This window comes from Strongylocentrotus purpuratus, unplaced genomic scaffold (genome assembly GCF_000002235.5).
Source record: "Strongylocentrotus purpuratus isolate Spur 01 unplaced genomic scaffold, Spur_5.0 spur5_contig_840, whole genome shotgun sequence".
In the NCBI taxonomy this organism is placed as follows: Eukaryota; Metazoa; Echinodermata; class Echinoidea; order Camarodonta; family Strongylocentrotidae; genus Strongylocentrotus; species Strongylocentrotus purpuratus.
Genome location: NW_022145547.1, coordinates 1,008,392 through 1,035,897, shown reverse-complemented (window position 1 = coordinate 1,035,897; position 27,506 = coordinate 1,008,392). Strand labels below are relative to the sequence as shown.

At 36.5% G+C, this 27,506-nt stretch overlaps 1 protein-coding gene across 1 annotated transcript; it reads right to left on the bottom strand.

Annotated features, from left to right (window-relative positions):
• Window positions 1–5,212: 5,212 nt before the first annotated feature.
• Window positions 5,213–26,655, bottom strand: LOC105441660 (angiopoietin-1 receptor-like). Its single transcript, XM_030988242.1, has 11 exons — window positions 26,637–26,655; window positions 22,460–22,774; window positions 19,735–19,860; window positions 19,038–19,169; window positions 17,670–17,825; window positions 12,481–12,618; window positions 10,246–10,668; window positions 7,165–7,479; window positions 6,541–6,608; window positions 5,911–6,142; window positions 5,213–5,523 (listed from the first exon to the last, which is right to left on the bottom strand). Exons 1-11 carry the CDS (start codon window positions 26,653–26,655, stop codon window positions 5,213–5,215), a joined length of 2,235 nt encoding a protein of 744 aa, XP_030844102.1.
• Between the last annotated feature and the right edge of the window lie 851 nt (window positions 26,656–27,506).

The window sequence follows — 27,506 nt, the reverse complement described above, 5'->3', positions numbered from 1 at the left end:
TTTAGGTTACCTGTAGAATTGGAGAGCATAACTTCGTAGCTTGAGATTGGTCCATTACGATAACCACATTCTGGTTTCTCCCAAGTGAAAACAATACTGCGTTTCTTGATGGAAGTGGACTGAATATTAGTTGAAGGACCCGTAGGATCTGTAAAATAGAGGAGAAAAACTCATTCTCATTCATTTTTCTTATTCTTCAATTTGTACTTCATCTACATTTCCTTACTATCAGCTAATCTACATTTTGTCTTCGTAAACATCCTCTAACCCCCTGCAGTATACCTTTTCTAAACTGAACTTCCAGGCCAGCTCATTTCATATTACATATTCTCCAATGATATTTTGCAAGGTCTTATTCAAAGTATATTCGTTCAACTACCAGTTAAAATAATGGTTACCCTTGTATTCAAATTAGTCAAATGAATAACTGACTTAAGTCTAGCGTCTTATCCCCCCCCCCCCACTCAGTGTTATTTAGGGTACGCATATGCTTGTTCCCTCTTTTTGAAAGCACCCCCTATCTGAGGACTGCCAACATTTCCGGACCCCCCTTTCGCGGGCTTTTCGCGGGCTTTTCGCGGGCTTTTCGCGGGCTTTTTCTGCCTTGGAGACCCCCCTAAATCATGAAAAATGCTCAATGTACCCCCCTGAATTCGAAATAATTTCTCAGGAGTCCAAAGAGATGAGAGAGAAAAAGAAAAAACACCCCTTTTTTGTTTACAATTCTCGGGCCGGACTTTGTCGCACGAAAAGTACCCCTTTACCGGACATTTTGGTAACACGCATGGGGTCCATCCGTTCTCGGAGTGGGGGGGGGGGGGGGGTTGTATAAAGTAGATCATGAGCTGTAAATTGGTCTAGGCGTATTGTCAGCTCTCTGTTTTCTCCTGCAGCTGATTCAGAGGGACACGCGCGCACCCACACACACCCTCATGCTCACATCATAAACACACACCCTCACCGCCCACACACACACACACACACACACACACACACCGTCACCCTCCCGTACGTACATCAACACACAATACTAACGTGAATATCCTGCAGTAGCTGATTGGGAATCCGAATCACCATAACCGCTACTGGTTTTGCCTCTCACAAACACCATGTACTCAGAGTTGGGACGCAACTCCAGGACGTTGAAGGTAAAAGTTGAACCATTGACGGTCCCTGCTGAAGTCATTATACGATCACTTGGGGTATCCTCACACATATCGCCTTGAAGAACATAGTACTTGATTTCATAATGCGTAGGCTGGCATGGAGGAGTGGAAGGAGGTTGCCATGATACTGTTAGGCCAGGAGTGCCACTGTTTACCTGATATTGGGTAAGCTCTGTTATAACCGGTATTCCAGGAGCTGATAAGTGTACAGAAAGGAATTAATAAACATTTCATTCGGTCTAATCCAAGTTCCCAATAATTAATTGATTACACTGTGATTACACTAAATCTAATCTCTATCTTTAGAATATGTATTGACTCCAATTAATGTAGTTTTTTCTGATGTATGTTAGATTTGTATTATCAATGAGCCAATACTAGGCTAGCAGTAACAGCTATCTAACTCTCTTGGAGCAACGCCAATAGATGGACTGTATCAAAGCCTGGACTTTGAAACGTACAGTTTCCCATACTTTCCCTTGAAAACAAATACTCTTCAATCGTCAATAGTTTAATGTGTACAATGGACATATTACAGAATACGTGTCTTTATAACCAATACACATGTACGATAGGCCTATATCTCATTTATCAAACCTGATATATTAGTCATTGCCATTTCCATATGCCATTCACTCCTTCTCTGTTCGGTAGTAACTACTCTTATCCTGAAGCGAAATTCTGTGCAAGCATCAAGACCAGTTATTTGTACATAGTTTCTTCGTATGGGCGTTCGATCCTGGACAGTTCTCCACCCACCAATAGTATCATATCGTTCGTATTCGTAGCGATCCAAAACACCATGTAGGCTTTCACAAGAGGGTTCCTCCCACACAAAGCGCAAGGAGTGGGCAGTAGAGGTGTACGACACTGACTCGATAGCAGAGGGGTCTGTGAATAGGATCAAAGCGTTGAATGATAAATAACATAGTAAATGTAAGTAGTTGTAAAAGGTCAATCGCAAACAGGTGTACTTACTTGATCCTGAAACAAAAATAGAAGTGATCATTACGGAAAGTGACAATATTTCTCTAATAATTTGGAATCTCATCAATAACAATCATAACAACAAAAGTAGTAGGCCATTGGTCTTCCCGGACCTACAGAACACCACATAGGGTAGGCGTACACGAGGACAAACTAATGATTCGATACGTGTTTTATTAAGAAGACTTGCTTGTTATGTCGTGCAACCAAAATATAGTATTCCACGAACAGTCTATGGATAATGGTGCCCGGGGCAAACAAATGAAAATTTATTTATTTTTTCAAATTTTGAACTATGAAAAATCACTTTATATGGTTTGGCATTTGTCCTTTATCTTATACTTAACAAGAGACTAAAGATAATTATAAAATAGGAAGGAAGCAAGTGCATTTGCATGAAACAAATCTTGAACCCTTGAAAGAAAACTGTAAAGAAACTATAATATTAGAGCGCGAAATTTCAGGATCCTGACAAAACAATATTAAAGCAATGCGCTTAGCGATCCAGCTTTAGAAACTTTCACGCTTAAAACCTTAATTAAAACAAAATTATTTATCATGCAATTTATCTGCAAATTGAAGGTTCATATTATGATCTTATTTTAATTCTCTTTATTCCCTTGCTCTTGCTCTTTTGCGTTTTATTTTGTCTCTCTCTCTCTCTTGTAGTGTCTTTGTATGGGCTCTCTTCAAGTGCCATCCGGAGCACGTGCCCCCTCCCCCATAGATACAACATTACTAGTAGTTGTATTAGCATTATCTTTTATATACCTCCAGCTACTGTGTATCCAGTAAAATTCGAAGGTGGGCTCTCTGCTTTTCTAACCACAGCTATGATAGAGATGCTATACGTGGCATAATATTCCAAGTTTGTAAGGTATTTGGAGACGTCTGTAAAAAACGATGTGACGTTGAGTTCGTAGACTGGTGCATCTATTAAAGGAAGATCTTGACATGCCTCACGTGAGATGAGTTGATATGATAGTTTGTAGTAATCCACATTGCATTGAGACGGAACACTCCAAACAACTCTCAGTTGATTCCCAGTTGCATAAGCGGATGCACTGGTGACTATATTCAACACAAATAGAGAGAATATTTTCAATTGTTAATCTTGCGAAATATCGTTTATTTTAGGATAGCGGTTTGTTTTCTAGAGGGGTTATATCATACCAACCAATAACCATAACACAGAGAACTGCCTTCTACTCTTGCAACGCCGTCTCATTACATTATCATGAAATTCTTAGCTTAATTTTCTCTGTATCTAAGGATGAAGCCAAATATATTTCTACCTGTGTAAACATTGAACATGTTTTTACCTATTTTTTATTTTTATTTTTTGTGGGGGGGGGGGTGATAAAGAATATTCTATCCAACAAAAAGGTATCCTTGATTGCAATGAGCATACGAATTGGAAGCCTGCTAAAAGCTAGGTTGTATATTTGGGCGCCTATAAGGCATCATAATGCGGTGGACAAAAGCGTGATACCAGAAAGAGATTTGTTCTTATCTTTGTATCCTTACCTTTTTCCTCTTATGATAACTGTTAGCTCTGTAATAAATACATGGTCATACCTGAATCACAGTTAATTATGATAATCATAAATAACATTATGATACTAACATTTTCATGTTTGAAACTATTTATAAAAATTCCTCGAAAATGGTTAAAAATAATTAAATTTAAAGTCGTTCCGCCAATAAAACTTAGTGACTGAGATTGAAGGAAAATTAAAAATATAAAAACGACACTTTATAACGGGGAAAATATTTTAATACCTATATGAAAATACTTTAATGTCGCAAAGACATGATCCTTGAATTTGCAATGTGATTTTGTACATGTATATGGGCATATATATCCAATAAAACCTTGCATTATAGAAATATGGATCTCTTCCACAAATATTATTTAAATACACAGTTTTGGAACGAGGTTCATATAATTGGAATTCATACACAAAGCAGGGCAAGTTAACATCACGAGTGTGATTCTTTAAAAAGTATTATCTTTGTACTCTTTGACACTTACAAGTGACTTCCGTTACACCGATAGCATAAGACAGATTTCCAAGAGTTGACACATCACGGTTGACGGCATTGATATTCAGTTCATACATCGTGCATGCGTCAAGATTATTGAACTCTACTGATGAGTATGAAAAGTAATCATCAAGGTATGTCCTCTGAACAAAATTCCTAATTCTTTCACCATCCTTGTAGATTCTTGCAAAGTAGTACCAGAACACTCCATTCACATTTCTACAGTTGAGAGGTTGCCATGTGAATCCTATTCTTGATGGAGAGGTCCTTTCTGGATTAACCCTGACATTAATTTTGTAATGTTTGACGGTGCTAAAGAGAATCGGAAATATAAGAGAACGCACCTTTATTATTTTGCTTTATGATTGTGCAAACCTACATCTAACAAGCATTGCTTTCAAGTAGGTTCGTTTTTGTTCTTCTTCATTTCCTGTAACCAAATCATTTTGTATTATAATGACTTTTAAAAAAAGGTCAAAGATATTTCAATGCTCATTTCTGTTACCATTACGTTCATCATTGTCTGTCATTGTTTATATTATGTGAAAAGAAATTAAAAATAAATTTGCTTCGACTTTTACCTAAGTCCGTTAAAATGTTACGTGTTATTCATTCACGTAGTAAGGCTAGCGTGACGGTTGAAGGAAATATACATCGCAACCAAACTTTACCATTCATAATTTAGGTAAAGCAAAATTATTGAAAACTATATTTTTAGATCAATGCGTATGTTATATGCAGGGAATCTAATAGAGATTTGACTGGTAAGGTGTGTATGATACATACAACGGAGTTATATTTTCCAAGGGGTTATATTTTCATGGCTGGGAGTATATCTTTATTACGATCCTTGCAATCGATTTCACGTGACGAGCTTTGGACCCATAGCAACTTTGTTTCTGTATATTATATCCCATATTCATAATCATAACACGGATAACAAAATGTATCACCTTGTACCAGTACATGTCTTGAAACTGTTATGGGGAAAGGATATTTTGCTTATTAGTTCATTACTCACGTCCTGGCCTGGTTTCTGAATAGCCCATCATGGGTTCACTCTGCCCGGCACCATTTACAGCTGTAACTATGATCTTGTATTGCGAGTAAGGCTCTAACCCCACTAGAATATTGTATTGCGTGATATTGGTGTTCACTTCAAACTCTGTTGGGGTGGTTTCTGGTGATTGGCAGGCAAGCTTCTGATATAGACTGTAGCGTATGATATAGTAGTCAGGGGAGCATAGACTTGATGACGTTTCCCAGCTGACTTCAATTTGTGTGGTTGAAGGTGACATCTGAAGGGCTCCTACACGTGCGGGTCCTGGAAATGAATTTGAAATATACAGGTAAACGGAATTTGAAATATACAAATTGAAAGAAAATGTTAAGAAAAATTGAAGATCGTTAAACGAACGAGTGATGATAGCATTTAGACCATATTTGACTACCATGTACTTCTGAAATGTCCTGTTTTCTTAAAATTTACAAAATGATTCAAAGATATACATTTCACTTTAAGCGTATAGTGAAATAGTCTTTTTGGTTAATTTTCTATCATATGTCATAAATAAAGAAGGAGTAGAAAACAAACTAACTTGCCATAATGAATAAGCGAATATAAGGTATTGTAGATGTATTTCAGCCCAAGTGTTATCATTGTACAACTCAACGCAAATAAACATATACATAAGAAAACAGATATTCTTACGTATCAAATATGTGCTCACTGACAATATTTCTGAAGAGATCCCCAACTCGTCTTTGTTTCTAAATGCTGCGTTGATGCTATACGTAGTACAATCCGCAAACTCTCCAATGTTAGCAGTACCCGCCATAGTATCAAATGACAAGGTTCGAGGAAAGCCATTTTGACCATAGGTGCTGACATTGATTTCTAATCCAGAAAGGGCACTGCATCCCCATGATTCCTCTGGTATTACCTGTTATTAATATGAATATGAAAAACCGGAAGAGCACGCCAATTTGACAAATTAGCAAAATGTAAGTTTACCACATTTACCATCAAACCTTAGATGTTCAGTATACTCCGGACAAATCTTCACTGATCATTTCTTATGTGTTTTTTTTTTTATATATACGGAGTAAACATACGAAACGCTTTGTACAAACTAATTATCGTAAAAACGATACTTCGAGAAAACTGTGTATTTTAAATTGAAGTATTTGGGTCAGTTTATAAGCGCTCATACTAAAAATTTAACCCCCCCCCTCTCAATTAAGCAAATTGTAATTATTTAAATTAAGTAAATTGAACTGAAATGTGCTTCTTGATAGTAATAATAAGAAATTAAATGCGTTGAAATCATTCTTAGCTCACCTCCCAATCCAAAGTGATGAATGTTTGACCTCTATTTCTCACAGACAAAACAGGCGCCTGAGAAGGTGCTGCAAAAAGGGTTACAACAAAAACGAAGACAATTAAGTTGTTTTGGTTGTAATTCAGTTGCTGGTTAATACAAATAACTATACAATATTCATTATTGTACTGTCTACAAATTAGTTTGCCTTTAAGGTGAATTCACTACAGTGAGTCCATATTTACCAGCCTAACATTTGAGAGCGGGAAATTTAACAATCGAAAACTTTGAAACCTCAAAGGATCGCCGTTAAGGTCATAATGGTCAAGAGAAAAAACAATCATAATATCCAATAAACTAAACTGTTGTTTTTATAATATTTATCATTAACGCTTGGTTGAGTGCTTTTGTTTTCAACATCTTTGTACAATTTTTGACAACAGATTAATTCCATTAATTTAACTTACTTTAACCACCAACAATTTGCAATGATATAATTGCCTGTAATCTCAATCTTAAGTTAGAAAGCGTTAATAAGGTCGATATTGAAAAGAGCGAGTGAACTCCGTCCCGACTGCGGCCGTCAAAATGATGTTGATGATCCACCCATTATTAGTTGTTATGATAATAGTCACTGCTCTTACCAGTACACTTTGTCCTAGCTCTTGCTACTGAGCTGAACATCCCCTCACCAGATGGCCCCTCTCTCGAAGCAGTCACTCTGAAATCATACACTGTGTCCCGTGTCAAATTAGTGATCGTGAAAGTTGTATCTCTGATGCGATCGCTTGAAGCCCTGGCTATGTCACCCTGTCCATGTGTGCTGTGGTAGACTCGATATCCAATCACTGGCCCATCACCACGATCATTAGTCTCATTCCAATGTGTCCATCGGATGGTGACCGAGTGAGATGTCATCTCTTGGACGAGTATGTTAGATTCAACAAAGCTTGGAGGCTCTGATAGAACGTAAATTGAGTTTCAAAAACATTTGTATGAAGCCATCCTACAGACTACATATTTGAAGCCCCACTGTACTACTTGTAGCAACTTGCTCCCTCTATATAGAAAACAATGCCCAAGCGGTAACCGTTGGTCCCCCGTGATCCTCTTTTTCTTATGTTAATTGAGAGCTGAGTTGATGAGATAGCCACCTGTCACATGGAACCATTTTAAAGACAGAAAAGGCAATATAAAAAAGTGACAAATTGTGTTTATTATTTGTATTGATTGTTTGTGACGTACATGGATATGTACAAAGCATCTTCAATTCCATTCGCATTAACAATGAATGTATTCAGGACGCTAAGCTCTTGTCATTAAATCATAGCAAAAACAGGTATGCTGTTATAGTTCAGAATTACTTACCATAAACAGAGACAGCCAGATCTTTCGAGACATTTTCCCCGTTCGGCCTGCGCAAAAGACAAGTGAAATTCTGAGGTGCCTCACCGAGGCTCACCCTAACCTGGTACCGGGATGTCCTGGTTGATTCATTGACATTGGTCTCCAGAAGGACAATCCCTTCATCTGCACCGGCTGCATAGGTGACGCTGATGTTTTCAGAGGTCGGTGGAGGTGATCCTGTCACAACACAAACCAATGTTGTAGGTTCGCCATTGTTAACCTTGGTGTAGAAGAAGCTCGCTATGGCGTAAGAAGAATCAGGCTGTGGAGGTATGGGAGGGGTGGCAAAAGTGGTAGCACTAGTAGTAGCTTGAGTTGTAGCATAAATGGTTTCAACGAAGGAGATGGTTGAAGAAGTGGTACCAGAGCTTGCCGATGTTGTGCCAGGAATCGCTGAATATGCAGGTGATGAGACGAGAAAACATTGTTAAAATATCAGATTGTACGCCTCACGCACGCACATAACACTAACCCACACAGGCTTATACATGTTTATATAACATAATCATAGAAATCTAGCTATTCTAATGACAAGTAGCAATTTCGCAGGGCAGTTATATTTTTAGTTTCCATTTAAATCCCCTTAAAAACGTATCATTTTCTTTCTATCGCAACAGAGATGGTAATGCCTCATATATATTTTTTACGTAATTCATTCAGATATATTTAGTGGTAAACTGCAGCGGGGTTTTTGTTGTTGGTGATACCGTAAAGTGTAATACACTTCACATTTCTGTATCTTAAACAGAGAGCTCAGTATAGATGCAGGGCCTCTGTTATTCACTTATTCTTATCTATTTCTCCTTGTGCGCCTCAGAATAGAAGTTATATAGATAATCACACAACTGAGATCCTTATCCACTCCTTTGTCACCTCCCTTCTTGATTCGTGTAATAAAATTGTCTCCTCATCAATCTCCCCAATAAAGACATCGCCAAGCTTCAGCGAATTCAAAATTCAGCCGCCTGATTAGTTTCCAAATTACCAAGGCAAGAGCACATCACCCCCACTCTACAGGAACTCCATTGGCCATTGGCTACCCGTATCCCAGAGAATTCAGTACAAAGTCATCATTTTAACTTTCAAAGCACTTCATCAACTCTGTCCCAGCTACATATCTGAACTTGTTACACCTTACATACCCACTCGACTCGATCCCTCCGTTCTGCATCTCAACACCTCATTGAACCCACAACTTTTAAAACCAACTTATTATCAGGGTGGACTCTCCCTTTAAAGATACCATTTCCCTTTTGCAGCCAACATCAAATTATGTAAAACTTTGCAGGAATTGTGAATATGTCATGTATGTCCTATTTGTGAAATTTAAACGTTAGTAGTGTTCTAATATTCAAATTATGTAAGGAAACCCGTTTACTTGCTAGACTTCACTGTCAGACACTATTCAGTGACTGGCTGGCCTTTTTCTTCTTTGGTAATAACATACATAAAATGGGCTGTAAAGGGTACATCTACAGTCTACATCAATGACACACTTCTTGTAATGGCCAAAATTAAACTGATTGAATCTTTGCGCAGCATAAAACGTACAACCATTTGGTACAATGGTCTGAAATCAGACTACTACTTACCGGCTCTATAGCTCTTAGGTCGATTCGACAACTAATAGTCGTTAATTTCCAACTTAAAGACATTTTCAAGCCCCCTTTTTTGTGGGGGGAGGGTTTAAATTAGTATCATCTTTCAACTGCCGTTGGAATTTAACCTTTTCATTTGTTTGGCCTGCAAATGGGACATAGTACCTTTAAGTCGGTACTGTGCCTGCGATCGCACATTCGGTTATAGCAAAAATGTTTTTAAAAAAATCGACTATCACACCTCCACATAATTTACCCCCTTGGAAAATCATCCCCCCAGGACAATTATCCCCCGAAAAAAAATCTGCTTTTATTAAAACCAACTTATTATCAGGGTGGACTTTCCCTTTAACGAACAAGGGGTAATTTTCGGGGGGTTGTCCTAGGGGGGAGGGGGAGGAGGTGATGTTTCACGGGGGATAATACTTGTCCACGGGATGGGGGTAATTTGGGGAGGGGTAATTTTCCGGGGGTGATGGTCCTGATATATACAGGAAAGGTAATGTAAACAAAGTGACAAATTGTGTTAATTATCTGTATTCATTGTTTGTGACATACCATGTCATGTAGATATACAAGGCACTTTTACTTATCTGCAATAAAAAGAGTATCCTACTACGATTCCAATCGCATTAACAGTGAATGTTTAAAAAGGACGCATAAGCTCTTGTCAGCTGATCGTAGCAAAACAAGATGTTTTTGCGGTTCAGAATTACTTACCATAAACAGAGACAGCCAGATCTTTTGAGACACTTTCCCCGTCCAGTCTGCGCAAAAGACACGTGAAATTCCGAGGTACGTCATCCAGACTCACCCTAACCCGGTACCAGGATGTCCTGGTTGATTCATGGACAGTGCTCTCCAGAAGGACAATCCCTTCATCTCCACCGGCTGCATGGGTGACGCTGATGTTTTCAGAGGTCGGTGGAGGTGATCCTGTCACGATACAAACCAATGTTGCAGATCCGCCATTATTAACCTTGGTGTAGAAGAAGCTCTCTATGGCAGAAGACGGAATCAGCTGAGGAGGGACGGTAGTGGGAGCAGGAGTGGTAGCACTGGTAAAAGCTTGAGTCGTAGCTTCAACAATGGGGATGGTTGAAGAAGTGATACCAGAGCTTGCCGATGTTGTACCAGGAATCGCTGAATATGCAGGTGAGGAGAAGAGAAAATATTGTTAAAATATCAACTTGTACGCTTCACGCACACACGCACATACTACTTACCCACACGGGCTTATACTTGTTTATATAACGTAATCATAGAAATCTAGGTATTCTAATGACAAGTAGCAATTTCGCAGGGCAGTTATATTTTTAGTTTCCGTTTAAATCCCCTTAAAAACGTATCAGTTTCTTTCTATCACAACAGAGATGGTAATGCCTCATATATAATTTAACATAATTCATTCAGATATTTAGTGATGAACTGCAGCGGTTTTTTTTTTGTTGTGATGACGTAAAGTGTAATACACTTCACATTTCTGTATTTTTAACGCAGAGCTCAAAATACGCACAGGGCCTCTGTTATTCAGACACTTATTGTACAAATATACACTGTCATGAGAGGTTCTGGTTAAAACTATGTGCAAGAGGCGACTCCAGTAGTACTATTTGCTGAGAGGCGCAGCCCCGAAGCATATGGTACTTTTGGAGTCATCGAGGCCCATAGCTTTAACCAGTACCTCGAATAGAAGGCATGGCATATTTGTATTATATCCTGCATCAAAAAATTATTTTATTTAAAAAAATACCAAAAATTTTTTTTTTTAAATTAGAACCAAAAAAATGTCAATTTTTTTCTAAAAAGATTTAAAATATTTAGTTTGATGTAAAAAAAATTCAATTCAAAAACAAAATTCACATTTTTTTTCCAACCCCCAGATAGTTCTCCCAAATAGTACTTTCTAAGATATAGTTCAAGTATTTGTGGTCATGTAACAAGCTCTCAACCTATCAAAATTCAACAAATTTTTGATGCAGGATTATCTATTTCTCCTTGTGCGCCTCAGAATAGAAGTTCTATAGATAGATGGCTCAATAAAAATGCCAGATATTGTTACTCTTATTATTACTATCACTTGCAGTAGAATGGTGGAAGTTCGAACTGTAAAAAGATTAGGAAAACAATAATAAACAGGGTTCAAATTTACCACTATAGGAAAAATAATAACTTTTTAAAATATGATGCTTTTAAAATATAGCTTTTAACTGAAGAGCACGTACTTCAGAATATTAAAGAAGTACTTCCAGTTTGTCTAACAATTGATGTGCGGAAATCTTAATCTTAATACTAAATATCCGGCTCTCAAAGGTTCACCTTCAAGTGTAGTTACGATTAAATATCAAGACACACGAGAGCAGACTATTTGATCGTATTAGCAATATTATTCTGCACATTATATAGCACCATTCCGAGCGAGACGATATCTTGTTTTTCAATTACTGTTGTGCAAAAACAATCTATAACACCAAATACGCTTCGATTGCATGGGCATTAACATACATAATATTTCACAAGACAATAAGATGGTTCTCTATAAATGATGTACTGAATTTACATAGCTGAGTTTATGTGACCTTTGGGGCACCTATGTTCATGTTTGATATAAATGACAAAATCAAATTTGATCGAGATTAAAGTCTGCATGGATTGGAGAACGAATTCCATTGGTCAACTCAGCATAATAGACAAAAGCAGGGAATGCGTGTCAAATGATAACTAACTGCAAATCTAGCAACAAATTGGCTAAAACTAGTATCTGTTTAATCATGAAACTTTTTTCCCCTAGTTCTTGTTGTGTTTTTGCCTTTTGCTTTGACAAGCCCAAGAAATAATGAAGGACGAAATGGATTTCGGCTCTTTATCGTGATGTGTTTATTATGTGATAATAATGTATGGTAAAAATTTTAAAAAAACCTTTCTATGAAAACTGAAAGTTTAATAAAAAATCACCTTGACAGTTGACACCAGTCCAGCCTTCTTGACACTCAGTCCCATCAATGCATTCTCCTGTATCCTTGGTACAGATGTTACTTGGAGAGCAGTGGCACTCTTGCAAACAATTGGCTCCATACGTTCCCGGGTTACATTCTTTAAAAAAATCATGGGGATTGATACAGTAATAGAAGACAAGGAACAGCATTATAAGGTAGGCCTAATGCGCTTTTTAAACATCAATATTTCACACTAAGGGGCAGGAACAAGAACCCAAGGTACGTCGATGTAATTGTTGCCTTGATATTAAGTTTCGAGAATGAATTCAAACAAATCTTAAATAAATGAGTCAATGAGGTATCCAGGGTGCGTTATGAATGCTTAATAGATTTGGTTCCGCTAATCCGTTTTTTCAATTAGCTCCCACCCACAAGTGCATTAGAACGTCTTTTATACTTTTTAGTTAGATGTATCTGATGTGAATATATTAACGAGTACATTTATTTTTGTTTCATCTGTTAAATTGAAGTACACTGTCGAATAAATTACCCAGTTACTTCTAATAAGGTGGTTTCTACATACATCCGTTTGTAAATCACACTTTTTTCATCAATTTAATCCAAGCGGGACCGCTTCGAAGGATTTAAATGAAATTATTATAGTAAATGGATTTTAAAGCGAAGAACTGTTGTACATGCCCTAACATTTTGCCCTAACATGATTCGGCTAGGTAAATGCTTACGTAGGACAAATGTGTGTGGCACTGTTTTTTTTTTAACTATGACCAAATACCTAAATGGCCCTTTGAGAGCCTGAAACTGTCCAAAGATAAAGAATTAGAAATCAGTAACAACTTTTTCTTGTAGCATCGACCTAGGTTAACCTCCCATAGCTTAACGAAAAATTTTCATCGTTGCTTTATGCACATGAGGTATCCCTGAACAGCAAATTGTTTACGGAATTTTGTAACAAAATTGACATGCCATTTTGGTCGGAGCGGAAAAAAATATATAGCCACAAACAATATGTTTTTTTTTCTATTGATGATTAATGAGCATGAGTGGATCTTAAAGAAACTTAACAGTAATCTGAATCAACTCCCCTATTTTAATGGAAAAGTACAATTGAAAATGGCGTTTCGGACGTTACATTGTCCGTAAACAATGTAGACCCTCATTTAACCCACTAGAACAACAAATTAATGAGACTGTATATGGTTTGAGTAAGTTTATTAGTTGCTCCAAGTGATTATATTAAAAGAAAATATAATTTAATTATAGTAGTGCTTATATTAGAAATATGCTCAAAATTTGAAAAAGTCGTCTCATTTTCCGTAAACAGTTTTGTACCGTCCGAAACAAAAAATACCAATAAAATGATAATAATCCATATTTTAAGGTATCTAGAGTGAATAAATCATAATGAAATAAGTTATTGTAAGTCCTAACACAAGTCAAAACACAAATCAGGTCTTTCAAATCCATTAATTTGTTGTAATCACAAGAATGGTGTTTCGGACGTTACACAATTGTATTGTTAACACAAAGTCGACAAATTTCACCTAATTTTCGATCATATCTGCAAGTTACCATTTCACAATGGACACTCCTGTTAAAAACACTATTTTGATGATTTTATTCAGATTTGAATATAAAAATGTGTAGAAATATGATGCCAAAAATCAAATAATCCGTAAAATATCTAAATTTTCTGCAAAATTGACTTATAAAACATAAAACATTGAAGCCACACTTTGTGATGCAAGGCATGGCTGGTTGCTTCAGTATGTCATTAATTGTAATTTATCAGAAAAAATCTCAACAAAAGTGACTCATAACAAATATTCAGCTTCTTTAACAGCACTTTCTGGTATGCTGTTAGCACGTTTCGGACGTTACATTAAACTGTTAACAGACATTTTCATACTTTAACTAGTTCAAATGAGGGGCAATGATAGATGTGAGAATAGCAAATTTCATTTGTTCAACCTCTCCTTTTGCTATTTACATTGGTGTGTGTTTGCAAATCATGAGGTTTTCATTTTTATAGAGGTTGTTCCAAATGATGTCATATAACCAAAGATTGTATGGTCAATTTACACTATCTGGTAGGTTACAAAAATCAAAATCACCCACTTAAGCAATACCCAGTGTGCATGGTCATGACATGGATATGATACAGGTATATGAAGTTGATAAAATCAAGCAAATTAAAATGTATTTCTAAAAATTTATGAGAAATATGTATTTTCATCTGAAAATACATTTTAAAAAGGGCACTCAGTACATGTAACTAATCTATGTAGAAAGGATTACTACTGCCATTATCCAAAACTGGAATTGGAATTTACGCTTAATAATGATAACAATTTATCAAGCAATTTTATGAAATTGGCTTGCACACTACATGACACACTCATCGGTTGCATATATGTACAATTGATGAGCACAAAGGCTTACATTATAAAACAATAATCAGTAATCAGTATCCGATACCTATTCTAGAAACTTGTACAACATAATGTTGACATAGCTGTAGATCTGCCAAATTTCCAAATGACAAGAAAATGGATTACCAATTAGTGGGGGTAATTTAAGCATGAACATGAAAATAAGGTGTAGCCTCTTCAAAATTAATTAATTCATAATTTTTTCCTTTCATTGGATGAATTACCCTCAAATGTACTAGCCTTATGTACAAATAATTTTCAAATGCTTGACCCTCATAACAAAATGTACATGTTAATGATCATTTCATGATCCTAAAGATATAGTAACTTCCTCAAATTTATGCAAAAATATCGGGATGTACAATGAATTAGGATTTCCATATTTCTTATTACTTAAATGGCTGGGGCTACTTTTGTATACTTGTTAAAAGTATTTTTGTAATGTTTTGCTTACACTGTACACACTGTACATGTATGTGATAATGATATTATTGAATGACACACTTCATGAATCTAGTTTAAGGCAAAGTACAAAGCAAGCCGATTAAACATCTATGTTGTAAAGTTTAAAGAAATTGATGATCTGATTGAAATGTTCACATCTTGTAACATCCGAAACAAACTATAGCATATATTGTACACTGTTGTTCATAACCTGCAAAAGAGAGTATGTTTGTAAGTGAATTTTCTAGGAGTTGTGATGACTACAATTGCTATTAGCTCCATATTTCACTTTGTTAGATCACATAAGCATTTTTAACTACACGTTCCTGAAATGAACAGTATACCTTACATAAATTGAGTATTCGATGAAGACAAACTAGGTATATGTGAAAAACTAATTAAAACTGCACAAGTTTTTCAATAAATATTAAAGAAATATTTTTCTGCAAACAATTAATGTAACTTAGGTCAATAATACCTAAATAAAAGCCATTAAATTGAATAAAGTTATGATGTTAACAGTGTGTAACGTCCGAAACACCAGTGGTGTGACATATGGAAATTATTAGGCAATGCACTGGTTCCCCAATGTTTTTGGCTGTATTTAACTTGTATGATCAGTTGTTATAATAAAATATGTTTGACCTAAGAAAAAAGCATTTTACTTATTGAAATAAAAACTTTTTATTGTCAAAACCCTAATTTGGAGCTCTTTTTCACTTTCAAGGGACACAAAATCTGTATTTTTCAAGATAGAAACTCGATAAAATTTGCATGAATAATCTCTGAAACATATTCTTAAAGACCAACATATTTGTTGGTGAAGTTAATAGCAAATGAGTTTTATATCACAGTTATTAGATATGCTATAGTTCACAATAAAATTGTAAAAACTCAAAGTATTCATATCTGGTGAATAAATAAGGAGATAGATTAAGGTCCAAAATTTGCATTTCTCAAAAATATGAATAGTCCTGATCCTAAAAATACATGTTTGAAGTGAGTAAACATGATTTCATTTCAGACCCTATTGTGGACACATTTGGTATATGTTAAAAAAACCAGTGCCGTGTAGCTCCTAGCTAGAAAGTGGGATGGGGGAAGCAGCATCCTTCATAATGTGGAATATTACGAATTCGGTATTCCTTCCTTCCGATCGAGCACAATATTTAGGGGCTACGTGCTTGCACATTAATGATAACTTAAATAAATTAATACGGAAAAAAGTCGCTGGCTTTCCAGCTCTTACTCATAATTAGAATACATGTACAAAAATGTCGACTATTAAAAAATACAATTATTTTTCGCTTGTTTGTTTGTGTGCGTCTTTTCGAAACACGGATGAAGGAAATAATGCCCCTCGGAAAAGAATATGATTATTTTTGTTCATCTACGTGATGACAGAATATAACAAACTAAAATACCTTCACCTTCAATCAAGCACCACTTGTTAAAAGATAACAAAAGTAACAGCTGCACTGCTAAAGCCAGGGTAATTATGCTGCATTATTGTAGAGCGCTTAGAGACTTCTGACAAAGTAAGTGTTAGGCGCTATATAAGCACTGTAATTATTATTATTATTATTTTAAGTGGCAGAGTATATCCCATTATTGAATCTCTTTCATCCTCAAAGAGGTTTCTACTTCATTGTATTATTATATTAACATGTTCCTTGATACGCACTCATAACATTATTCTCGAATACTCTATTCAAGATATACTGAGGCTTATTTTAAGTTCAGGTTTCAAAAGATATAAGAAATATCAAATTAAATCGTGAGGAAACGCCATAATCAAGGTCCCTCTTAACGCCTTAGTATGTACTTGACAAGAAGACTAATTGACCTTTGAAAAGCACTTCTATGTAAACGAATACCTGTTCAAGTCTCATCACAAAAGTTAAAAGGTCACACATGGAGCAACCTCTATTTCAGTCTCGAGAATCGTATGGTTTAACCCATTCCTTACTGCACATATAAATATGCCTTCTTCGTCACTCATATCTTTCGTATTAATTTTTGCCGGCGCTAATAATGAAAGCTGCGTCAAGGTTGATTTTGTTTCTTTCATCTCTTTTCTCGTTACCTTCACTTACGCAAGAGAGTATCAAATATGTCAAGCGTTGGAGAGTAAAAACCCCGTTCATGAAAAATAAATTATTTGCTCGAATAGATATGTGAAGAACTGTTGAAAAATACATATACATGTAAATTGATGACTAATCTATTTTCAAACGAGTTGTTATAATGTATTTTGGAGGTCTCTTCTAGTAAAAATATGATTTCAGAATTTGATGTACATGACTCAAAGTACCTGTTGTACAATTGATTCCCATGAATCCTGCTGCACAGGTGCATCCAAAGGGGTCTGGTAGGCAGAAGAGTTTACCCCGACACCCTGGACTGTGATCATCTCCTGAAGAATCACAAGAAAAGCTGCCATCCTGCCCAAACCGGTTGCTGCCAAGGACTTGGGATAAAGTGACAATAAAGAGATAAGGATACAAGTGCCTTCATAATAGAGTTTAAAGGACAACATGGGCATCGCCATTTTCTTGATTGCATGGCGTACTATGCGGAGTCGTTTATAGACTAAATGTATTTAAATTTATGGATGCTTCCTTCCCAGGTGTTCGTGGTGTTGAAGTATTTCATTTCCCTGCTATAATATTTTGTACTCCAATTGCCAGAACGCAAATTACATAAAAAGGTTGATGTTGTTCTGGAATGAAGGTTTTGAATCAATGCAACAGATTTTTTAACCGCTACATTTTAGTACTTTTAAGTAAATGATTTAAGTAAATGAATTATAATTGTTACCCTATTATATATTTTTCACCACATGTAATTTTCACCTTCTTAGCTATGATTTTCCCTCATCGAAAATTAAAGGTTATGTTATTGAATTAAAAAGACTTTCCAATTAAAGATTGGGGCATGATACATGTACAACTCCCCGTCTGGTATGTCACATTTTCTTGAAAATGGATGCGCCCATGTCATGCTAAAAGGCATTATATTATACCAATAAATCTTCATTATATATCTCTTTTACCAGTTCGTAAGAATTATTGTACATTAAAAGGCAGTAATTCATCTCGTTTTTCAGAATACATACACTTATTCTTTAGGGTTAGTTCTCCTTTAAAACGACATTACGCAACAGATTAGTAATACTGTATCGAAATTGAGTTTAGTTGATTTGAATTTTATTCGCGTGATAGCTATATTGAAAAGAGTTTTAGGTATAGAACTATCAAAATGTACGAAATGACCGATGAAACAATGCAGTTTCCTTATCCAAGGTTTTCATCGATTGAATATTATTAATATTGTTACTTTTATCACTAGAATTATAGAGTATTGCAAACTGAATATTATCATTGTTTTCATTCACATCTATTGAACTTAATCCAAAACATGTTTTTGAAAAAGGTGTTAAGCTTGCTGTTGACGCATACGGGTAGTCAGGGTGTAAGGGGGGCACAAATTCATCCAAGTTGAAAAAAGGGCCTTCCATGAAACTGAAAGGGTGAGTGTGTTCGCGCGCACGTGTATGTGTGCGTGTGTGTGTGTGTGTGTAATATGTTCTTTCCCCCCCCCCCCACCTCCGCCTTGTTCAACAAGTATGTCTTTGCCAGTGTCTCGAAGCGCAGAGGACCCATATAAGTTTAAAACATACCGTGTTCACATGTTGTCCCGTTGAAACCAGGATGACATACACACTCTCCCGAGTCTGCATCGCACTTGCCTCCATTGAGACACTCAGTACAGGTGTGTTCACATTCAGATCCCCAACGATAAGCTGGGCATCCTGTTTGGAGTAAACAGTTGTAGTATTTCAAAGTGGAAAACAATGCAGCATCTAAACAATATCATACATAGATTACCTATATGCCAATATGCATCAACATGCCTGCATTCTGACTTTCTATTTCTAAATTTCCACCTAACACATAAAAAGATAACAATCGTCAATATTCGATTTTCACTATGCTGATATTATTGCATAATTTTTTTTAAGGAATCAATAAAATACGCTACTATCCACAGAACTTAGATACATTTTTTTTTTTTTTTTTTTTGGGGGGGGGAGGCCTTACGCATTACTTTTTACGGATATTTCGTTGACAACAATAATATTGAATTATAAGTACATTTTGTTGCAAGTTCAACGATCATGTTGGAAATGAAAGGTGCTTCGGAATAAGAGAATATGTAAGATACATGTACGAATAGGTAAGCTGTCAACTTACTGACGACATGAAGTAGGAATATTGCATTTCCTGCATCCCATCGTTTTCCAGGAAAAAAACACTTATATACCCCAGTTTGGTTTAGCTGCATGTTCTTCAAAGTTAGACTCTGCTTTCTACTACTGTCAGGTACAACATCTCCATTAAACCGCCATCGGAAGTCATCTTCCGTTCTGTTGGTGACAACAGCGATTGTAACAGTTTCCCCGACATGGACAGTCAAAGTTGTCTGTTCAGGCAGGAATGTTGCTGCAAAAATAAATGGTTTATTATATGCAAGAAAAACAATGTTCATGCAGTGCAGAAGCAGCTTTGGGGGAAATTTCTTCTGAAAAATATAGATTATATAATCTGTGTAGGCGTACCAGTTTGTAAGTACATGAATGGTGTTCTTTTTTCCAATCATAAGCACATGTACGCTTGATTTTTAGGACTGGAAGTAGGCGTATATAAATCATCAAATGTAAAAGTCAAAAAGGGGTATTCTTTCGAATGTATGAACAGGCTTATACAAGATATATTTTGACAATTATTTGAGTCTATCATTATATTGAAGGTGTCGTGGTTTAGTAGTAAAGTAACTGAAGTACATCGTACAGATTCGAATCCCTGTCATGGCAATACTTTCGTTTGTCAAGACATTAACCTATAGATTAGCTTCTCTCCCCACAATGAAATAAATGGGTACCCGGTGGGAATAAATCCTTCAATGCTCGGGGGCCGTATTAGGGTCGCCCGGCTGAAGCGGAGGGAATATGATTGCAGGCCCTCGGGAAGAACGATATTACAAATGATGAGGCTATTCCTGAAGACAAGGAATACCATATTGTTATATTACATTAGGTCAGGGAATGAGTAATATAACTTGCTCAGAAAATGCATCTCGCATCCGAATTTCCGACGTTTTATCAGTGCTCTATCACTTCCACAAATGTGAAAATGTTTTACGATCCGTTATTTTTTTTCTTCAGTGTCCTCCTACAATATTAAGTAGATATATTTCCTTACAAATTTCAAGGTATAGGACAGTGTATATACATAAAATTGCTATTACCCTCATTTCGTTTTCAAAAGATCTTCTTAAAATTTATCTCAGTTTTGGGGAATATTTTTTCCTTCTAGAATGGAGCTAGTTGTATATTCTTCCGAAAATAAATTATTAAGGTGCATGAGTTTAACCATTTTCAAAGATTCAACAAGAATTGGTGGCCCCCATATGGCTGTGCATGCTGTTATATGATCCAAGAAACGGAAACAACGTACAAGCATCAGACACTGTAAAAAAAAGTTGGGCAGATGTTACTGGGTAAATCGAAGTTGGGCAAATTTTGTCCGATAATTGGGTTATTTTCTCCCAACTGTTTACTATATGAAGTTACTTAATGAAAGGTAAAAAATAGGATGGGTAGATGTTACTTGGCAAATCGATGTTAGGCAAATGCTGTCCAATAATTGGGTTATTTTCTATCAATCATGTAGTAACCGATAAAATGAGTGGTTAATATTATTGGGCAAATTAGAGTTGGGCCATTTTTGTCAAAAAATTGGGTTATTTTCTCCCAACCATTTACTACATGCATTTACCCAATTAAATGTTCAAAATAAGTTGGGCAGATGTCACTTGGCAAACGTGAGTGGGGCAACATTATAATGCGACAATAGGGTTATTTTTTATAAGAGGTGTCGTGGTCGAGTGGATATGTCACATGACTATGGATTATGAGGTCCGCGGTTCGAGTCCAGCCGCGGCACTAATCTCTCTTTGCATATGATATTTTATCCAACTTATTTGTCCAACTAGTGTCTAACTTATGCTACACATTATGGTAAGAATTGGGTGAATTTTTGATTGGGTAAATTTTTGTTGGTTAAAAGTTGGGTATTTTCATTTTATCCAACACTGGGTAAATCATGCAAAATCTTTAATTTACCCAACAGTTGCTTGGACACATAATCGCCCTCATGTTGGGTGAAAATTGGGCAATTTTTTACCCAACATTTTTTAGAGTGTACATCAGTCACACCAACAAGACCGTATCAGAACAATTACCCCCTCGACAATCATCCCCGAAAGAATTACCCCCTTAAAAACTAACCCCTCCCCCCGAGGACAACAACCCCCGAGAACAATTGCCCCCTGAAAAATTTAGACAACTAGACATTGTGCTGACTTTTATTTACCTCTTATAAAATCACTTCTCGCTAGTGATTATATCAAACGTCCTTCATCACTCAATTCATTTAAGAGAAATATGACCTAATTTTTGCAAATATGTTTCACGGATGACAATCTCAAATATTCTTAACTTTCCTATTTCTAATCGGATTTTGCTCAAAGTTTTGCTAACCAGTTCTCTGTTTGTTTGCGCTTTTAATAAAACCAACTTGTTATCGGGGTGGAATTCCCCCTTAATGAACAGAGGGTAATTGTCCTCGGGGTGGTTGTCCTTGGTTGTGGTTTACCTTAGGGGTGGTTGTCATTGGGGGGGGGGGTAATTTTCCGAGGTGTAATTGTCGCTGGGGGTAATGGCCCCGTTGGTAATTTGCCGGGGTGATTGTCCAGGGGGTAATCGTCCTCGGGGTTGTTGTCCTTGATTGTCCTTGGTTGTGGTTTACCTTAGAGATGGTTGTCCTGGGGGGGGGGGTAATTTACCGGGGTGTAATTGTCATAAGGGGGTTAATTGTCCTGTTGGTAATTGACCGGGGGTAATTGTCCTAGAACCCAAACGAGACCGATAAAAGACTGACAACAGACCCAGTAAACAAGTTACATTACCTCCAATAGCCCCAAAACTGGTCGGTTTGGAGTTGGTTTTAAAGACCCTCGATTACAAATATTTATACTCACCATTGTGCATCAAGACAACAGTTGAAGAAGTACGTGTGGTTCCTTCATATTCGAAAGCTACGAAGAATGCTCCTAATGCCTTGGTTTGATTAGACTGTTCGAAGATTAGCTTTCTTATACATTGACCTTCATTTACTGTGACGATGTAGGTTGGGAGACGTGTAGTATCAATGGTCCGAATAATGCGGTCAAACATAATAATGTCTCTGATGCTCGCATCTTTCTGTCCTAGGTAAGCGCCGATATATTGATCACGTGTGTTGGGAGGATCCAGGAGGGGGTGATTGGTCACTAATGTCAGGTCTACGATGTATTCTAGAAAAAACAAAACAATAGTCAATAATAGATTTAATAGCATGCACATCTCAGTAGACTAATTAGACCAGAATTTGTTATTAATATTTTTTTTTTTTATTGCAACCAAAACTTGAAATTGGATTTCAAATAAAAATGCAAATACAAATAGAGATAGATAACAGTTGTACAAATATTGGACACAGTCAGAAAAAAACTATCAATTCTGAAACATAAATATATGTATATAATCATGTGCTACAATCGAATTATTATACATTATGAATTAATTAAAGTAAGCTCATGAGTACAATATTTAAAAATTATTGTATATAACATCAGAATTTATAAGGGCATGTATGTTTCAAAATTGAGCAGTTGATATTAATAATGGATTAAAAAAAGAAAACATTACACAGATTGAGAACCGAGCTGTGGGAGAGGGTGTCGTGTATCGCCTACTGTTGAGAGACAGGAGGGCGTAAACTCACATTCATAACATAGCAACAAAACACCCTTCCAACTCTCAACAGACGATATGTCATGTAATAATAATAATAATAACATATTTATAAAGCGCATAATAAACTGTGGTTTCCTTATGCGCTGTACAAGCATGAATGACGAGAAATGTAAATCTCATTGAAATCAAAATAAGCAATTAACAAACTGAGCCTAGATATGGAGTATGAATTCGGATTCGTTCTACAAGTAATAAAGAGAAAACTGAAAGCAATATTTCAGTATTCATTGAGGAGGAAGAGTATAAATTTGAATCTCACTTTATGTAAGTCATGCAAGTATGATAAGAATGATGAAATAAAAATTTCATGAGACTGATTTTAAAAAAATTATACATTGTGCAACTTGAATCATAACATAGAATGAAAACCAACAGTACTTCCGGTCCTGAATGAGGGGAGTCATCTTTAACAGCATTCGCCATAGGGCCTTAGCTAAATGGGAAGTTACATAGAAGCTAATCTAAATATTTCATTAAAATGCTCACTGAAAGATGCTTTAATCTACAATGGATGTCTAACAGTTTACTACATTAATATTCAAGACACCCCCCCTAACAAAAAATACAACAATAGAATGGCTCAGACGTGACTTATTTATATTTCATCGATATTTGATATTCCTTTTATCTCTAGATACTCCAATTTCTCTACATTCACAAGTTTTGCCCAGAGCTTTTTTGTTATGTTGTAACTCTCAGATGTCTGTTTTTGTTTTGTCAACATGGTCAATAAACCATTTTTGATATGTATTCCGATAGTTATTCAAATGTAGACTCATTTTCCTGGCAACGAGCAATTTAATTCACCTGTTTAGTTGTTGCTAGGTCGGACATTCATTATGGCTCGCCCTAATTATAATAACAATATAAAAAGCACAGCTACTATATGAATGTACTCTACTACACAGTGATGAAAACAAAATTCCTAACGCTAATACTTTACAAACAATACAAAAACCAATTCAAAAGCTTTCAGAAAACAAGTGCGTCTTCAGCAAAAACTCTGAGATAGCAACAGATAAGTCTGTTTGTATGTCTAGTGTTGGGTTATTCCAAAGCTGTGGAGCGGTGGAACTGAAGGCGCAATCTCCAAGAGATTGTCGTTGTGTGAGGTAGCCTTAGAAGGCAGCTTGTCCTGTGTATTTCGTTAGTTATGTGCACATGGATGTGATTTAAAAGATAATAATGTAGACAAATAATTTGGGGCTTGACCATTCAATGCTTTTTAAACAACAAAAAGTGTATTAATTGCAATTCTACGCCTTTTGGGCAACCAATGGAACCTTTTCAAAATTTGTTTTCCGTCGGGAAAAAAGAGAAAAGGGGGAGGGGAAAATAGAGAGGGAAAGGGAAAAAAAAGAAAAGAAAAACAGAAAAGGAAAGGAAAAAAGGAAAAGAAAGGAAAGGAAGGAAAAAAAAGGAAAGAGAAGAGAAGAAAGAAAGAGAAAAAGAAAAAAGGGAAAAAGGAAAAGAAAGAAAAGAAAGAAAAGGAGAAAAGGAAAAAAGAACGAAACAAAAGAATCGGGAGATGAAAGAGAGGAGAGAGAGGAGGAGGTAAGAGCCTGAGAGAGGAGGGGTTGTTCGGTGGAGTCGTCTCGTCGAGGGAGCACGGAAGACACGCATAAATATTTTGCTGTGTCGGGTTGGCTGTGTCGGTATTCTTGCTCGATCCTCGTGTCATATATCAATGCAAAAGTTTGAAGTCGGTGGGATGTATAATGTCAGTCGGCCGACAAGTTTTTTTTCCCTACGAACTGTGACGCTTTATCCGCTGTGACGACTTCGAGAGAGACTATAACTAGAATACTAGTTTTTCTCGAAGTTTCACTTTCCTGTAACATCGGCTAAAGAAATCAGAGTTTTAAAATTTTCGTGGAAACTAAATTCAAACAAGGTTTACGAGTCAAGAACGGTACAACGAATCGTCTTTTTCCCCCTAATATTTATTGATACGCCAAAGCTTCCGCGCTTTGCGCGAGAGGGGGTAACTGAATTCATACAAGGATTGAGAGTCGAGAACGGCACCAAAAATTGCCTTCTTTCTATGATAGTTTAATGAAACGTCAAAGCTTCCGCGCTTTGCGCGGGAAGGGGAAAAATGAATTCAGATTATTAGGGTTAAGAGTCGAGAAAACGGTACAACAAATCGTCTTCTTTCTATTATAATTGAATGAAACGTCTGAGCTTTCACGTTTCGCGAGGGAGGGGGCGCGGATTAAGAGTCGAAAACAGTACAACGAATCGTCTGCCTTCGCGCGGGATACGGTAAACTTCATTCAGACAAGAATTAAGGGTCAATATGCATCTAATAATTTGATGAAACGTCTAAGCTTCGCGCAGGAGGCCCTTCAGCGCCCCCCCCCCCCCCCCAGGGAGCGCGCTTCGCGCGGAAGGAGGGAATACTGAATTCAGATGATTAGGATTAAGAGTCGAGAACGGTACAACAAATCGTCTTCTTTATATAATAATTTAATGAAAGGTCAAAACTTCCGCGCTTTGCGTGGGAGAGGGGGGGGGGGGAACCTCATTCAGACAAGGATTAAGAGTCAAGAACGGAACAACGAATCGTCTTGTTTCTCTAATAATATAATGAAACGTCTAAGCTTTCGCGCGGAAAGGGGGAACTGAATTCAGACAAGGATTCGAGTCGAGAACAGTATACAACGAATCGTCTGCTTTCTCTCATAATCGGAAAAATAAATTCCGACAATTAGGGTTAAGAGTCGAGAACGGCACTAAAAATCGTCTTCTTTCTAAAATAATTTAATGGAAATTCAATGCTTAAGCGCTTCGCGCGGGGGACCCTTCGCCCACAACCAAGATTTTTTTTTTTTTAAATATAGTGACCTATACCAGTATTACAAATAAGTTATCAAATTAAGCTCATCTGACCTTAATTAAATGCCCAAAACTCCCAAGCTTACGGGGGCTAGCTACGCTCTACGCGATCATAAATAATGTATATACATCGAATTGTCAAACAGTTAAAATGTACTCAGAAATTCAGATATTTCTTTTCAAAAGATGACTTTCACGTCCTTAAATCTTATAATATGCAAACATCACTTTGGTTCAAACTTTGACTTTTGAGTTGTTAACAGTCAAAAGGATTCAAACTTATTAATTCTCTCGTTTTGTCACACTCAGTATAAAGTAACGTTACGCAAAAAATATCGGGGTTAGTATTATGTAATATGTATAGACTTGTATTGACTTTTAAAAGAGGAATTGTTAATGTATTTTCCCTTATTTTTACAGAATATCTAGTTTCTCTCATTCAAGTATACTTTTTGATTAAATGGAGGTTATTTACATGGTAAATCTATTCGTTAAGATAATAAATGGTGAATATTTACTTACCATTACTCGTAACAACCATGTAGAATAATACAAGCATGAGTCCAGAAAAAGAATTGCTCCAACACAGTAAGGATGCCATCATACACTAGCGAAAACACTGAAGACACTGCTTCAAATTGTCAATCTAGGAAGCATCAACGAGGCAAGATGAAATTGTCCAGGCCATATTCAGGAGTAGTGTTTCCTTGTTCACAAAATTTAGTATTAAATTTAATTTATCATGGATATAATTTATTGTCACTCATAAAAATGGGTTTTTTCCGATGAGAAATTATCCAACAAGAAGGAAGTTTCGGCTGGGCTAAATTTGGCACCACTGGTGAATTTTGTTCGTATTTCTCTCCTATGGTGCAGACAAAATAGCAAATTTAAGCCAGGTCTATAACTTACCTGGTCGCCCTAGACAGAACGAAACTTTCTGCATACTACTTCAATCATCGACAATAGCCCTTGTCAAGACTCGAGAGTACAAAGTTTCCTCCTTGTCTCACAATTTAAATTCGTCTATCGGGGTTGCGGAAATCTTTTAAAGCATATACTTACAGCGACCTGGTAATCACTCAAATGCGATTCAAACTACGTCATATATCGAGCCAGCTATTTATGGAACAGCCAATAGCGTGTTCCGATAGATTGTGTCTGATCCCCACTTTGCAGCTAGAAGATTTGCCTCATCCAAAGGGGAAAATACCACTACGATTCCGGATATCAAGGCGGAACCTTACAGAAACTGGATGTTTATACTGAAGATATTTGTTCTCCTTATAATAACTCAGCTTGTAGAAGGAACGCACGAAATGATTCCATTAGTTACTTATTTGCCATTTACTCCTTTTTCATGCCATTTTAAAAATGTCGTCTTTAATAGCG

Bases quoted from the DNA above. Each gene is read 5' to 3' on its own strand.
- LOC105441660 (XM_030988242.1), bottom strand. The intron at 12,619-17,669 runs GTACTTTGAGTC...ATTTTTTTAAAG, and splicing joins GGGAATCAATTGTACAACAG to AATGTAACCCGGGAACGTAT. The intron at 6,609-7,164 runs GTAAGAGCAGTG...CCCTTTTTGCAG, and splicing joins AGCTAGGACAAAGTGTACTG to CACCTTCTCAGGCGCCTGTT.